At 39.5% G+C, this 17,158-nt stretch overlaps 1 protein-coding gene and 1 non-coding gene across 11 annotated transcripts in view; both read left to right on the top strand.

Annotated features, from left to right (window-relative positions):
• Nucleotides 1–17,158, top strand: part of MLF1 (myeloid leukemia factor 1) — a 55,082-nt gene that overhangs the window by 11,104 nt on the left and 26,820 nt on the right. For 9 of the 10 annotated variants that reach the window (XR_007924586.2, XR_011388083.1, XR_011388085.1 and 6 more), the window contains exon 2: nucleotides 11,578–11,725. Coding sequence is in view for 5 of the 10 variants with exons in the window: in XM_008266393.4 (XP_008264615.1) it covers nucleotides 11,578–11,725 (148 nt within the window). In the remaining 5 variants the exon portion in view is untranslated. Of the gene's footprint in view, nucleotides 1–11,577; nucleotides 11,726–17,158 lie in introns of those variants that run through there. The other variant, XM_051859082.2, reaches the window with a different exon arrangement.
• LOC127483044 (U6 spliceosomal RNA) lies at nucleotides 4,227–4,333 on the top strand. The gene has a single exon (XR_007909018.1). It is a non-coding gene; the product is annotated as a U6 spliceosomal RNA (small nuclear RNA).

Genomic DNA, 17,158 nt, shown 5'->3' with positions numbered 1-17,158 from the left:
AGAGAGACAAAAGACTAAAAAAAATCCAGAATATACACAACCTGGGGGGCGAAAACTATTGAAGGTATAACATATATGTAATGGGAATAGCAGAAACCAAAGGGAAAAAAATGGAACAGAAGCAGTATTTGAAGCAATAATGACCAAATTGTCCCCTAATTTTTTTCTAAGATTTATTTATTTGAAAGGTGGAGTTACAGAGAGGCAGAGGCAGAGAGAGAGAGATCTTCCATCCACTGGTTCACTCCCCAAATGGCCACAACCGCTGGAGCTGGGCTGATCCACAGGCAGCAGCTTTACCTGCTATACCACTGCACCAGCCTCCTCCTAAATAATCTTAGAAAACAAACTACAAATACAGGAACCTCAGAGCAGCAAGCAGGATAAATATAAAAAAAAATAAACCTTAGCATATCCTATTACAATTTGAGAAAAATAAAATATTTTTTAAAAGATGATATTTATTTGGCAGGTAGAGTTACAGAGAGAGAGGGAGAGTCAGAGAGAAGGATCTTCCATCCACTTGTTCACTCCCTCAAATTGCTGCAGTGGCCCAGGAGCTGGGCCAGGCTGAAACCAGGAGCCAGGAGTTTCTTCCTGTCTCCCACACAGGTGCAGAGGCCCAAGCTCCTGCCCCATCTTCTACTTTCCCAGGCTATAGCAGAGAGCTAGATCTAAAGAGGAGCAAGCCAGGACATGAACTGGCACCCATATGGGATACCGGTACCACAGGCAGAGGCTTAGCCTATTATGCCACAGTGCTGGCCCAAAATAAAGTCTTGAAGGAGGCCAGAGGTGAAAAAATATATAGAGAAGCAAATGTAAGAATTACATCTAGGGTCAGCGTTCTGGCACAGTGGGTTAAGCTGCCACTTATGACACCGGCATCCCATATAGGAGTGCCAGTTCAAGTCCCAGCTGCTCTACTCCTGAACCATCTCCCTGCTATCTAAGAGGAGGCAGCGCTAGACCGGGTGGCTGGGGTCCTGATACCCACGCTGGAGACCTAGATTGAGTTTCCAACTTCCTACTTTGACCTGGCCCAGCCCTAGCTGTTGCTGGCCTTTGGGAAGTGAACCAACAGATGGGAGTGCAATCTCTCCCTCTTACATGCTCACACACAATCTCTCAGTCTCTCTGACTCTCAAAAACAAAACAGTGTTAAGAGAAAAAAAAATAATGTAGAATTCTGCACACTGTGATATTATCCTTCAAAACTGAAGGAGAAATACTTTCTCAGACAACAACTCAGGGAGTTTGTTGCCAGAAAACTTCCCTTGCAAGAAATTCCTCAAGAAGAAGGAAAATGATCTGTCTACTGAAAGAAATGAAGAGCATCAGAGAATGAGTGAAAGTAAAATAAAGGCATTTTTCTCTTAATTGATCTCACAGATAACAGTTTGTTCAAAATAGAATGTTGTATTTGATTATGTACAGGTCTGCACCTACAGTCATACCCACATGTGAGAGAGGAATTAGGACTATTTTGTTGATGTAAGGTGTTTGTACTACCTGTGATACAGTATAATGTTATTTGGAAGTGGGCTTGAGTTAATTATAAATGTGTATTACAGAATCTAGTGCGATCATCAAAAAATAAAATCCTAACAGCAATTAATTGAAAATACCTTATGATTCTTTACTGCATTCTATATATGAAGATATATCTTTACTTCTTTGCTCCTTAATATATTAAAGTCTGATATTATAAATAAATTTATTTTCTAAATTTATTTAGGAAATTTTATTTTATTAACTTTATTTTCTAAATAAATCTAATAGCCTATGTTTCTGAACTCTTTGGTTCTGCACTTTTATTCTTGGACAGTATCAATTGTTTTTATTTTTAAGATTTATTTATTTATTTGAGAGGCAGAGAGAGGGAGAGACAGAGAAAGAGGTCTTCCAACCACTGGTTTACTCCCCAAATGGCTGCAACAACCAGGGCTGGGCCAGGCCAAAACTAGGAGCCTGGAACTTTATCTGGGTCTCCCACATAGGTATTGAGAACCCAAGTACTTGGGCCATCTTCCTCATTAGCAGGGAGCTGGATCATTAAGTGGAGCAGCTGAGACTCAAACCAACACTCATAAGAGATGCTGTCTTCACAGGTGGCAACTTAACCCACTGAGCTATAGTGCTGGCCCCCAAAACTAATGCCTGATTACCAACTGGAAGATATAATTTATTAAACAGAAAACATATTAGCATCTTGCCATGAAAATCAAAGTTTGACATGCTAAAAATATATTTTAACAATTTTTAACAATCTAATAATACACTTTTAGGATTTTCAAAGTAAGATAAATTGGAATCTTTCATTTTACAATGTTTTAATGGGAATTACCAAGAGATTGTTTTGTTATAAAAGGAAAATAGATTAATACAATCTAGACTGAAAATATGCATTTGATTTAGAACTGCAAAAGTTTTTTCAGGAAAAAAATACAAAAACAACTCCCTGGAGAAGGTACTGGAGAATTGCCTAAAGCAGACATAACACCTGAGAAAACTCTACAGTTTAAAAAGGAAAAAAAATGGCAGGGGCAGGCATTTTTTGCTACCACTACTTTGGGAGCCTACATTCCATTTCAGAGTGCTGGCTCAAATCCTGGCTGCTCCATTTCCCATTCAGCTTCCTGCTAATGTTCGGTGGAAGATGTCCCAAGTACTTGGACCTCTGCTACACAACCCGCATGGTCAGGATGGACTTCCTGGCTCCTGGATTGGGCCTGGCCCAGAGTTGTCTTTTGTAGCCATTTGGGGAGTGAACCAGAGGAAGAAAAATCTCTTGCTCGCTCACTTGCTCGCTCTCCCTCCTACCCTTCCTTTTTGTCACTCTGCCTTTCAAATAAATGAATCTTTAAAAAAAGAAAAAAAAGACAATTATAGCTTAAGGGCAAGACTTCTCTTTTCTGTGTAGCATGGCTGAGACTCCACTACAAGATGCAAGTCTTTCTTACCTAAGAACCAAGCATAGAGTTCATTACAACCAGCCACTGGAAGGTAAGGAAGTCTCAAAAACAGAACCACCGGCGTCGCGGCTCACTAGGCTAATCCTCCGCCTTGTGGCGCCGGCACACCGGGTTCTAGTCCTGGTCGGGGCGCCAGATTCTGTCCCGGTTGCCCCTCTTCCAGGCCAGCTCTCTGCTGTGGCCAGGAAGTGCAGTGGAGGATGGCCCAAGTCCTTGGGTCCTGCACCCCATGGGAGACCAGGAGAAGCACCTGGCTCCTACCATCGGATCAGCACGGTGCGCCGGCCACGGCAGCCATTGGAGAGTGAACCAACGGCAAAGGAAGACCTTTCTCTCTGTCTCTCTCTCTCACTGTCCACTCTGCCTGTCAAAAAAACAAAAACAAAACAAACAAACAAACAAAAAAAAAAAAAACAAAAACAAAAAACAGGACCAGAGAGGGTAAGCACCAAAACATAAAAATAAATTCTATACAAATTTCCATCTGAGGTTTAACCACAGATAAATGATATCAGAATCAAAGCAGCTCACCTAAGGATAACGGAACTAAACAGATTCAAACTGTCACTCAAGACAGAATTAGAATTTTAATGCCATCTAGATTAATTGAATGCTTAAAAAAATCAGGGGCAAGCATGTAGTCTAGTTGTTAAAACACCTGCATCCCCTTGGAGTACCCAGTTTTGATTCATAGCTGCAGCTCCTCACTCCAGCTTCCTGATGATGCAGACCCTGGGAGGAAGTGATGATAGTTCAATTAATGGGGTAGCTGCCACCCAAATAGGAGACCTGGATTGTTCCCAGCTTCAGCCCTGGCCATTGCAGGCATTTGGGGGAGTGAACAAGTAGATGGGAGTATGCATGTATGTGCTCTGTCTCTCTCCTCGGCCCCGCTCAATTTTTTTTTTTTTAAATCCGGTACTTCTGGGGCTGGCGCTGTGGCACAGCAGGTTAAAACCCCAGCCTGCAGTGCTGACATCCCATGTGGGTTCCAGTTAGAATTCCAGCTGCTCCACTTCCAATCCATCTTCCTGTTAATGTGCCTGGGAAAGCAGCAGAGGATAACCCAAGTCATCCTGCACCTGTGTGGGAGTCCTGGAAGAAGCTCCTGGCTTCAGATCGGCTCAGTTTCAACCCTTGTGGCCATTTGCAGAATAAACCAGCAGATGGAAGACCTGTCTCTCTCCGTCTCTACTTCTCTCTGTATCTCTGTCTTTCAAATAAATAAAATAAATCTTTAAAAAAAATCCAGTGCTCACTTCAGCAGCACAAATACTAAAATTAGAATGATACAGAAAAGAATAGCATGGTCCCTGCACAAGGATGACATGCAAATTCATCAAGCGTTTCATATTTAAAAAAATAATAATCCAATACTCCTAAAGAACATAACAAAATCCTGGGCCTCAGCATAACAATCACAGTATCATACAGCTACAACCTAAATTAACAGGAAAATGTAATCCACTCTACAGATAAGAGACTTATCTAAAAATGAAAAATATATGAGATTAATGAATCATCATTTTAAACAGTTATAGCCTGTATTTTTGCTCAGTAATATAAAGGAAAATATACTTGTACTGGATGAAAAAATAGGAAATCCGATTAAAGAAATATATATGTATAATTATATAATTCTAGAACTGAAAGATCAATATTTTAATTAAGAAACTCACTACATGGGCTTTAAGCAATGAGAAGCTTGAAGAGTCAGTAAACTCGAAGATAGATGATTGAAAGTCAATCAGTTTGAAAACCAGAAAAAAAGAACTGCATTTATTTGAAGGGATCAAAATGTCTAACATTGAGTGTAACTGGAGAAGAAGAGAGAGTGAGCCATAAAAATTGGTTGAAATAATAATAGAAATTACTGGATTACAGAATAAAGAAGTTCTAAGTGAGGCCGGCGCCGCGGCTCACTTGGCTAATCCTCCACATGCGGCGCTGGCGCACCGGGTTCTAGTCCTGGTCGGGGCGCCGGATTCTGTCCCGGTTGCCCCTCTTCCAGTCCAGCTCTCTGCTGTGGCCAGGGAGTGCAGTGGAGGATGGCCCAAGTGCTTGGGCCCTGCACCCACGTGGGAGACCAGGAGGAAGCACCTGGCTCCTGGCTTCGGATCGACGCAGTACGGGCCGTAGTGGCCATTTGGGGAGTGAACCAATGGAAAAGGAAGACCTTTCTCTCACTCTCATTGTCTAACTCTGCCTGTCCAAAAATAAATAAATAAATAAATAAATAAAAATAAATTTGTAAGTGAATTCAAGCAGGAAAAATAGGAAGAAAATCATGCATCAGTCCATTTTAGTCAAACTTCTACAAGAAGTACTACAGAGAAAATTCCTGAAAACAGAGGAAACAATGCATTGATTGGATATAGGAGAAAACAGTTGCCATTGCATTTGACTTTTCACCAGAAATAGTAGTAAAAGGTCAGTAAAAGGTGAGATAATACATTCAGTGTGGAGAAAGAAAGAAACCCTGTCAAACTATATTTATCTTGTGAAAATATCTTTTAAGAGTAAAGAGTAAAAATAGTTTCAGATAAAAGAATTTATTAAAAGCATACCTATAGAACATATATGTTAAATGTAGTTTGGTAAAGGGGAATGATACCAGATGGCAACTTGCATATTAAGGAAAGAACATAAAAAATGTTTAATATATGAATAAATGTGAAATATCTTCAGAAGTTTCAAATAATGCTGAAGCCATTTTAAAATATGCCAGAAATTAAAAATTGATCGCTGGCGCCACGGCTCACTAGGCTAATCCTCCGCCCTGCGGTGCCGGCACACCGGGTTCTAGTCCTGGTCGGGGCACTGGATTCTGTCCCGGTTGCCCCTCTTCCAGGCCAGCTCTCTGCTGTGGCCAGGAAGTGCAGAGGAGGATGACCCAAGTGCTTGGGCCCTGTACCCCATGGGAGACCAGGAGAAGCACCTGGCTCCTGCCATCGGATCAGCGCGGTGCACCGGCCGCGGCGGCCATTGGAGGGTGAACCAACGGCAGAGGAAAACCTTTCTCTCTGTCTCTCTCTCTCACTGTCCACTCTGCCTGTCCAAAAAAAAAAAAAAAAAAAAAATTGATCATAAATTTTAAAATAAACTAATAAAATTGAGTTAAGAATTGAGAATGGGGGTAGATATTTGACACAGTGGTTAAGATGCCACTTGGAATGCTTGCATCCCATATCAGAGAACCTGGGTTTGAGTTCTGGCCTTACTTTCAATTCCAGCTTCCTGCTAATATACCCCCTAGGAGGCAGCAAGTGATGGCTGTAATGCTTGGATTCTTGCCCCCCATGTGGGAGACTGACTGGGCTCCTGACTTTGGCCTGCTCTAGCCTGGGCTATTGCAGCCATGTGGGGAGTAGAGGATCTCTTTCTGTCTCTCTGCCTTTCAAATAAATTTAAAAATAATTACAATTTTTAGAAAATGTTCACAACTGGGGTTGGTGTTGTGGTGCAGTAGGTTAAACTGCTGTCTGTAATGCCCACATCCTACATGGGCACCAGCTGCTCCATTTGATCCGGCTCCCTGCTAATGTGCCTGGGAAAGCAGCAGAGGATGGCTCAAATATTTGGCCTCTGCACCCATGTAGGAGACCTGGATGGAATTTCTGCCATTTGGAGAGCTAACCAGTGGATGGAAGATACCTCCCTATATCTCCCTTTCTCTGTAACTCTGCCTTTCAAATAAAATAAATCTTTTTTTTAAAAGAGACAAAAAAGGAAATGCTTACAACCAAAAAGTGAGTTAGTAAGCTAGGAAAATGATCCAAGGAATTTCTTCTTAACATGCTGCACAAAATTATAGAGAAAAATAAGCTTTTTAATCGATTAATTTTTAATTCATTTGAAACGCAGAGAGAGACAGTCAGAGGTCCACCATCCACTAGTTCAACTCCACAAATGCCCACAACAGTATGTCTGGGCCAGGCCAAAGTCGGAAACCTGGAATTCAATTTGAGTTTCTTATGTGAGTTGCAGGGATCTGAGTATTTGAGTCATCGCCTGCTGCCTGCCAGGGTGCACTTGACCAGGAAGGTGGAATAGACAGCAAAGCCAGGTCTGAAACCCAGGCACTCCACCATAGGATACAGGTATCTCAAGTGGCAGCCTAACTATCTGCCCCAAGAAATGCCTTTTCAGAGTTTGATAAGAAAACAGGAGGAATAAAGCTTTTAAAAAAATTAGCTCATTAATTTACCAAAGATTTAAAAATCAAGATTGTACTATTTCTAACTGAAATTAAGTTCAATGATATCAGACATTTTGCAACAAGTCACAAACAAATCTCCCATATTAGATGATATAAAATTAAAAAAAAAAAAGAAACCTTTTAGTTGTAGACAGGAAATCCAGGATATACATTTGAATAATGAATATAATTTTTTTTAACTATACTCCACTGAAATTGTTGACTTCTAATTTCCAGTTTTTTTCTTTTTTTCTTTTTCTTTTTTTTTTTAATATATTTTGTTTATTTGAGAGGTAGAGTTACAGACAGAGAGAGAGAGACAGAGAGAAGGGTCCTTCATCCGCTGGTTCACTTCCCAAATAGCCGCTACGGCCAGTGCTGCGCCAATCCAAAGCCAGAAGCCAGGTGCTTCCTCCTGGTCTCCCATGCGGGTGCAGGGGCCCAAACACGTGGGCCATCCTCCACTGCCCTCCTGGGCCACAGCAGAGAGCTGGACTGGAAGAGGAGCAACTGGGACTAGAACCTGGTGCCCATATAGGATGCTGGCACTGCAGGTGGAGGATTAACCTACTGTGCAACCATGCTGGCCCCTAGTTCTTTTCATTTTAAAATTTCTATTTATTCTTCATCTTCTAAAAATAATCTAGAGCGCTTTATAAAGATGTAAAATGTTAGAATTAAGGTTATCTTTGAAAAGAAAGGCAAAGATAAAAAATTAAGTCATAAAACAGGGTTTTTTGAAAGTTAATGGAAAATGGAATTTAGTGTGAGTTATTTTTGGTACAGAAATGTTTGAAATTATATATAAAAGTGGTCTTCAAGAAGTTCATGGAAAATTTCCATTGTGAAAAAACTGCATGATTTCAAAATCTCTTTATAGAAACATAAACTTATTTACTCTATTTCTCCACAAAGTTTTTAAAGGTCTATCTTATGCAAGGCCATAGTCTGTGGTGAAAACTGAAGACCTAACAAAGATTTTCGGCTGTGTGGCTGAATAAGTAGGTGTTAAGAAAATAAAGAGGCAGTTCCCACACTGGGGGAGAAAACTATAAGATCTATATCTAATAAAAGGCTTGTGTCCAGAATATTTAAGGGACTCTTATAACTCAATAAAAACAGGACAACAACTTGATTTGTTTTAAAATGGGGGAAAATGTTTGAACACTTTATCAAAGAAGATATATCAATGACAAATGATACAAAATAAAACCACAATGAGATATTATTATACCACCACTGGAATGGCTAAAATTAGACTCATGGTACCAAGTTTTAGCAAGATTGTAGTGTAGCTGGAGCTCTTAGTTCACAGTTTTTGTAGAGTTTGTAAACTCTTATTACACAACCCAGAAGTTGGACTCCTACTACCATATTTACATGTTTATTCAAAAGAAACTATGTGCCGACTATCACATGAATCTTCATAGCAGCTTTATTCGTAATAGCCAAAACTAGAAAGTTTATGATTATGTTGTAATGTAACCATATGCATGTAATTGGCTTAGTAATAAAACTGAGTAAACTACTGATAAATGGAGCAACATGGATGAACTAGAAAAATAATGCTCAGTGAAAGAGACTAGAAATAAAAGGCTATGTATTGTATGATTCTATTATATGAAGTTCTGGAAAGGACAAAACTGTAGTGACAGAAAGCCTATTTATTGGTAATTAGGATTAGGGAAAGCAATTGTCTGCAAAAAGGCAGGAAAAATTTGGGAGCCAAGGAAATGTCTAATGTTTTCATTGTAGTGGTGGGTATGACACTACATTTTTCAAAGCATCAAACTGTACAGTTAAAATGCATAAATTTCAGCAGCAGTAAATCATTATCTAAGCAAAGCTGAATTAAAACAAGAAGCTTCTCTACAAACATGAATACAAATCCAGTTGAACAGTTGGTAATCTTAAAACAGTTGCACTTACAGCTATTATACGTTCTTTTTTTATCTATATACCTACAAGGTAATACATGAATACATCTGAGCTCTCTTGAAGTAGGTGTATATATACAAGTACTACATAATTCAAAAGAAAAACTGTCTTCCTGGGATTTCTGGCAGATGACAATTTTTGAGCTTTGTAATGGTGATATCATAGGGTTAAAATTGTATTCAAGGGGAGAAGGTGACCTAACCAGGGTCCAACTAAGGGGGAAGTCTGAAAGGAGGTCAGACTATTGGGGGCTCAATAGAACAGCAGGGAAGTCTAAGATTACATTGGTAAAGGGAACTCCAATAATGTGTCTTACACTTCTAGAATGTGGAATAAGGAATTGACTAGTGATTCAATGGCTTTTCAACTGTAACAAAATTGGGAATCATTGTTATATAAAGCATTAAAAGTTTCAGTTTCTTGAATGAGATTCTCCGTGAAGGGTTAACATCCAATTATGAGCATTGATATTTATAGAGCATGTATGAGGATACTTCAAAAAGGTGGTAGAAAGGGGAATTAAAGATGTTTACTGGTGGGTCCAGTGCTGTGGCATGACAGGTTGGGCCATGGCTTTGGCCCTGGCATCTTATATGGGTACTTGTTCTAGTCCTGGGTGCTCCACTTCCAATTCAGCTCCCTGCTGATACAGCTGGGAAAGCAGTGGTAGATGGCCCAAGTCCTTGGGCCCCTACATCCATGTGGGAGCTCTTGGCTCCAGCCACGATGTCCAGGTTGTTGCAGCCATTTGAGGGATGAACCAGTAGATGGAAGATCTGTATCTCTCTGTCTTTCCTTTTCTCTCTTTGTAACTTTGCCTTTCAAATAAATAAGTAAATCTTTAATAAAAAGATGTTTTTTGGTACAACAATTTTAGGAATCCATTCATACAAGGGTTCTTCAGAAAGTTCATGGAAAATGTGGATATGATAAAACTGCATGTATATCAAAATTTTTTGCATAAAGGTGAGCTGAGCTTGTCATTCCATTTTTCCACGAACTTTTTTGAGGTACTCTCAAAGAATAGGGCCTAACTGCTTGTTGTTGTATATGTTTTCTGAATAAAATATATTTTTTTCATGAGAGGGACTTAATTATAGAATAATGGGATGTGGTATCCACAAGTGAGTTAGGAAGAGAAAGTAGTAGCAATTAACATTTACTCAGTACATTGTATGGATCATATACTGTATGTTTTCAGGTTACCTGATTTAATCTTGACAATAGGGACATGTGATACCCTGATTTTTGCAACTATGAAAACAAGTTCAAGAAGAGAGGCTTGGGTTCTAATTAATTCAGTTACTACAAATGCAGGAGAGGTAATATTCCTCAAAGGTTAGTGAGGGTCTCCTTGAACTGAAATCACAAGGGATGCATGTCCACAAATCATACCTAAAGGGGGAATGGAGAACAAGATCTCCATTAGTACCCAGCCTACTAGTTACTTGGTAACCTCAAAAATGTTTGAGAAACACTATCTTAAGACTTAGCAGATATTTTTGCTGTTTAGTGATTTCTAGTGTTTAGAGTTCTTAGAAGCAAAGGTTAGCCTCATAGAGGTTATCCTTAATTTTGTCTATTAAATATGTTTGTGTTAATCAGCTTTTTGTCCTATAATGAAATACTGGAAGCAAGTAAGACTTATAAAGAAGTTTATTTTGGCTCATGGTTTAGAGATTCACTCGAAGATCAGGTGACCCCACTCGTTCAGCCTTTGGTGATGATGGTCTTGCCAGGGAGTCTCAAGGTGGCACCAGGCACCACATAGCCAGAGACGGAGTAATCATGTCTGTCTGTCAATCCGTGGTCTCTGCCTCCATCAAAGCCACCAGGAGCCAAGATTGGCTCTCTGCACTAGTGACCTAATCTAATCTTTTGCTTCCCAAAGCCCTCCCCCCAAACACCATAACTGGATTAAATATCTACCCTAGGGATAGCATTAATTTATAACTTAGGGATTTAAACTCCTGCATGAATTTGGGAACCAAATTATAATCAAAACACAGCAATGTTTTATCATAATGTAGCTATAGTTCTCAGTATTTACATTTCAGAAGTAAGATTTAAAAAAAATAAGCACATATTATTTATTAGCTCTCACTAGAATTTATATTATTGACTGCCCAGAATGGCATCTATCTAGTAGCAGTATTTGTCAGATTACTTAATTTTTTTGCCATTTTCCTTACTTTAACCTATCTGACATGTGTTTAAGCTATCATGACCTTGTGTTTACCATGTTTGTAACAGTAAGGATAAGTAAAGATTGATTTTGTTTTTATACATAAGTGAACTGTGGTGAATAACAAAGAGAGCAAGTTTTCCTAAATTGTTTTTACAAGTAGTAGATCTTTCTTAATGAAATTATTCTAATCTCTGAAACACTTTTCTCTAACAGATTTAGCTGCCTACTTTTTAAATTTTAACACTTAATCTTACATGATAATATGTATTTTTCAACAGCGACTCTTTCCTTGCACACCGAGAAAGTATGCGTCAGATGATGAGAAGCTTTTCTGAACCTTTTGGCAGAGACTTGCTCAGTATCTCTGATGGTAGAGGACGAGCTCATCAACATATAGGACATGATGATGGAGAAGACTCCTTGACTGTAAGTTTTTTTTATTTTAAAGACCATGACAAGGTCTTACAGGAACTAAAAGAGTAGTGTTACAGAAGTGTAGATCTATGATGATAAATAGTTATGTTACAGAAATAACTATTATATAAAAAGGAAAGTGTGGGGAGCAACTCGGACTAGACTGTTACTGGAATTAAGACTTATTCTATGCATCTGCTCTCCCACAATATGGCGCTGAGAAGGGAGTAACAACTTCTACGCAGCTGCCTCTTGCCAACTTGAGTGATGACCTGCAGGAGCTGATCCTGCTCCTGATTGGAGGAGAGCAGTGTACTCGGCGTGTGGGTAGCAGAGTTGGGATTGGTGGAAGAGGACTATAAAGGAGGAGAGAGACAACATGCACCAGGAATATCTAAGAGGAACACCTGTGCAGCCCCCGAGAGAGCCGGCTGGCGGTGTGCCGCTCCCCCGCGGAAGTGGGGAAAGTGGCAGGGGGAACCGCCCTTCCACGGAGGTGGAAGGGATGGTAGCCAACCCAGGAAGGACCAGCAGCAAACCCGGGGAGGGCCGAGCAGACAAAAGAACAGCGCAGGGTTTAGTGTCGTTCCTCCGCAAAGAGGGGGAGCGACAGAAAGTCTGTTGGAAAGCTGAATTCTGGAACAGTGAAAATCTGTTGGAAAGCTGAATTCTGGAACAATGAATTGATAGCTCTAGAGAATTCCACTGTGCTATCAAAACTTTTAGGATCATAGTGATATATATTATAAGCCAAACTTAAACCATTACTTTTTAAATACATATATGCTTATTTTATAACTTTCTCTTATGACTTAAATTAGAGTAGGCAAAGAAATGCCTTCTTGACACATGCACTTTTTATGATACTTCACAATAATAGTGTGATGCTTTATCTTTATTGGATCAGGAAACACTAATCTTCTACATGGCTGCCATCAAAGCAGTGATTAACCTTGAACTGTATTTCAAAAGTCTTGCACAACTTCATTATATTTTTGTGTCTTCTCTGAGATCAAAGCCAGGAGACTACAAACATACTTAACTCAAAAAAAGATGAAATCTGGATATTTATGTATTTTTAACTATTTTATTTTTTACATCTGTTGTTTCTGTTTTGTACACTTGGGAATGATAGTTGAATAACAAATTGACAGGGTTTCTGTAAAAATGAATCTTGGTTTTTCAAGATGGTGGCACAGGGAGGGAGCTTACTGCTCTAGTCTAGGGGAGGATAGTTACAAAAAAAAGTGAATAGAGTGCAGTCAGGAAAGGGTTAGGGAGAAAACAGAACAGGAAACTCCATGCAAATTGGGGAGACACTGTGGACCCATGTGAGGGTGTGGTTACATCCAGCCCAGGACCCCAACAGCCAAGAGCCTAAGCACCAGCTTTGGAGCAAGGTGAGACCAGACTGCAGCAGCCCAAGCCACTGGAAATAAAGCTGTGGGAAGAACCTGGCATGGGCCCAGCTTGGAGTCCTGTGGGGTCAGTGTACCTGCCAACCTAGAGGGGAAAAAAAGGAGCCTATTTATTTTTCCCTGACCACCCAGCACCAGCATCCTCTAGCCAAGAAATGTCAGGTGCCATATTGTACAAATGTAACAGCTACACCAGCTCGTGTCCATGTGCCCAGCAGCCAGCTGACAGGAGATGCCTGAGTCTGGCTGGAAGAATTGACAGGGATCTGGGGGCTCAAGACTGTGGGAGCCTTGTGTGATGGTACTGTGAAAACACTGTGCCTGCATGGGAGGGCACAGGATGTGGCTGGGACTTTGAGCAGTCACTGTTGATCTCTCCACCTGCTCGTGGCTCCCTGATTCCCTGGTGAGGGACATTGCTGTAGAATTCATGTTCACACCAAGGACTGCATAGATCTTTGTTTTGTTTTGTTTTGTTTTGTTTTTGTTTTTGACAGGCAGAGTGGACAGTGAGAGAGAGAGACAGAGAGAAAGGTCTTCCTTTGCCATTGGTTCACCCTCCCATGGCCGCTGCGGCCGGCATGCTGTAGTCGGCGCTCCGTGCTGATCTGATGGCAGGAGCCAGGTGCTTCTCCTGATCTCCCATGGGGTGCAGGGCCCAAGCACTTGGGCCATCCTCCACTGCACTCCTGGGCCATAGCAGAGAGCTGGCCTGGAAGAGGAGCAACCGGGACAGAATCCGGCGCCCCGACCAGGACTAGAACCTGGTGTGCCGGTGCTGCTAGGTGGAGGATTAGCCTTTTGAACCGCGGCACCAGCCTGCATAGATCTTTTGTGTGTTTCTTGTGACAGTGCAGATGAAATTGTACCCACTGGGGCTAGCACCCAGGCATTGGTCTCCTTTGAGGAAAGTAGGTGAGTGTGAGAATATGTGAACAGAGCAGAACAAGCCTATCCTCTGGGGAAAAAAAGAAAGAGATTTACTGCACCCAAGTTGGGTGATCACTTTAGAAAAACTCCCTTCACCCTGGAGCAGTGAACAGAGCTCCGTGACCACATCCAGTACACACCTCTGAGTATTCACTGAAAGACAGGACACTCTATTAAGCCACAGATGTGTAGTCCAAAGATAAAAGCCATCACAGAGGAAAAATAAAAAACAAAAACCAGCAAGTATCACCACAAATTCCTAATAATAAACACAGCAATTCAAGAAACAAGAATAAGGAAGATAACATGATGGCCCCAAAAGAACACTTCAATACTAAAATGTGAAGATGAAAAAATTGATGAAATGCCAGAAACAGAATTCAAAAAATTGATTGTAGGATTACTTAGGAGTAATCAGAAGCAAATTCTTGAATTAAAGAAATTCATACATGACATGAATGAAATTTTTTCCCAAGAAATTGAGATTTTAAGGAGAAATCGAACTGAAATATTGGAAATGAAGAATTAAACAGAACAAATAAAGAATATGTGGAAAGCCTTAAGAACAGACTCAGTGAGGCAGAAGAAAGAATATCTGAGTTAGAAGACAAATCTCTGGAAATTTTATAGTCAGACCAAGAAAAAAAGAAATTAGAAAACTAATAAACAGTGTCATATTTATGGAATACTATCAAGCAACCCAACGTATGGGTCTTAGGAATTCTTGAAGGCATGGAAAGAGAGAATGGACTAGAAGGCCTTTTTAGTGAAATAATTACAGAAAACTTCCCTAATTTGGAGAGAGAAAGGGATCTCCAAGTACAGGAAGCAAATAGAACTCCTAATAGAAATGACCAGAAACGATCTTCATCATGACACATTGTAGTCAAATTCTCCACAGTAAAATGTAAAGAAAATGTTCTACAATGTGCACAAGAGAAATACCATATTACTTTCAGAGGATCTCCAATAAGACTCACAGCTGACTTTCCATCAGAAACCCTACAGGCTAGGAGAGAATGGTGAGAAATATTCCAAGTCTTAAGAGAAAAAACACTGTCAACCCAGAATATTGTACTCTGCAAAGCTCTCATTTGTGAATCAAGGTGAAATAAACACCTTGCATAACAGACAAAAACTGAAAGAATTTGTCAACACTCATCCATCCTTACAAAAGATGGATGTGCTGCACACAGAAACATGATCATCACTATGAAAAAAAGGTGAAGGCAGAAAATCTCCCATTAAAAGTACAATGAAATCCAAAGTAAACAATAGGAATATTTATGGAAAAATGGCAGGGCCAACTTATCAATACTTACCTTGAATATAAATGGCCTCAACTCTCTAGTTAAAAGATACAGACTGCCTGAATGGATTAAAAAACAAAACCCATCTATTTGCTGCCTACAAGAAACACATCTCACCTACAAAGATACTTGCAGACTGAAAGTGAAAGGATAGAAAAAGATATTCCATGCTAACAGAAATCAAAAAAGAGCAGGGGTAGCCATCCTAATATCAGACAAAATAGACTTTCACATAAAAACAAGAGGCAAAGGAAGATACTATATAACTATATAATTTAACAGGAAGATCTAATTATAGGTCACCTGGCTATTTAAAATAAATATTAATGATCTAAAGGGAGATTCAATACAATAGTAATGGGGGACATCATTACTGCACTTTCAGCAGTGGATACATCCACCAGACAGAAAATTAGCAAGGAAACAACGGAGTTAATCAACACTTTAGACCAAATGGACCTAACCGTTATCTATAGAACATTTCATCCTACAGATGTAGAATACATATTCTTCTTACCACATACTAGGCCATAAAGCAAGTCTCAGCAAATTCCAAAAAATCAAAATCATATCATAAATCTTCTCTGACAAAGGAATGAAGCTGGAAATCAACAACTCAAGAATATCTAGATCATGGGCAAACACATGGAGACTGAACAACATGCTCTTGAATGAACAATGGGTCATTGAATAAATAAAAATAGAAATCAGAAAATTTCTGGAAATGAATGAATACAAAAATACAACATATCAAAATTTATGGGATACAGCAAAAACAGTGTTAAGAGGAAAGTTTATAGTAATTGGTGCCTGCATCAAGAAATTGGAAAGGCACCAAATAAATGAGCTATCAATGGATCTCAAGGGCCTAGAAATAACAACAAACCAAACTTAAAACTAGTAGGAGAAAGAAATAATTAAAATTACAGAAGAAACAAACAAAATTGAAACAAAAAATACAAAAGATCAGCAAAATGAAAATATGTTTTTTTAGAAAAAATAAATAAAATTGACACACCACTGATCAACTTACCAAAAAAAGAGGGAGAAGACCCAAATCAAGAAAATTAGAGATGAAAAAGGAACTATAACGACAGATAGAACAGAAATAAAAAGAATCATCAGAAATTGCTAGAGAGAGCTGTATGCCAATAAATTGGGAAAACTAGAAGAAAATGGATAGATTCCTGGACACATACAACCTACCTGAATTGAGCCATGAAGACATAGAATGTCTTCTATGAAGACATAGAAAACCTAAACAGACCAATGACCAAGACAGAAATTGAATCAGTAGTCAAGACCATTCCAACAAAGAAAAGCTCAGGACTGGATGGCTTCACTGCTGAATGCTACTAAACATTTAAAGAAGAACTAACTCCAATTGGTCTAAAGCTATTCAGAACAATTTAAAGAGAGAACATCCTCCCAAACTCATCTATGAAGCCAGCATCACCTTAATTTCTAAACCTGAAAAAGATAACAACAGAGAAAGAGAACTACAGACCAATTTCCCTGATGAACGTAGATGCAAAAATCCTCAACAAAATACTAGCCAATTGAAATACAGTAACACATAAGAAAGATCACTCACCCAGACCAACTGGGATTTATCCCTGGTATGCAGGGATGTTTCAACATGAGCAAATCAATGTAATATATCACATTAACAAATTGAAGAACAAAACCATATGATTATCTCAATAGATACAGAGAAAACATTTGATGATCAAAACTTTAAGCAAATTGGGTTTAGAAAGAACATTCCTCCACAAAAATCAAGACAA

This window comes from Oryctolagus cuniculus, chromosome 4 (genome assembly GCF_964237555.1).
Source record: "Oryctolagus cuniculus chromosome 4, mOryCun1.1, whole genome shotgun sequence".
NCBI classification, from domain to species: Eukaryota; Metazoa; Chordata; class Mammalia; order Lagomorpha; family Leporidae; genus Oryctolagus; species Oryctolagus cuniculus.
The sequence above is the reverse complement of the archived record's forward strand: the minus strand, read 5'-3'. Positions and strand labels throughout refer to the sequence as shown.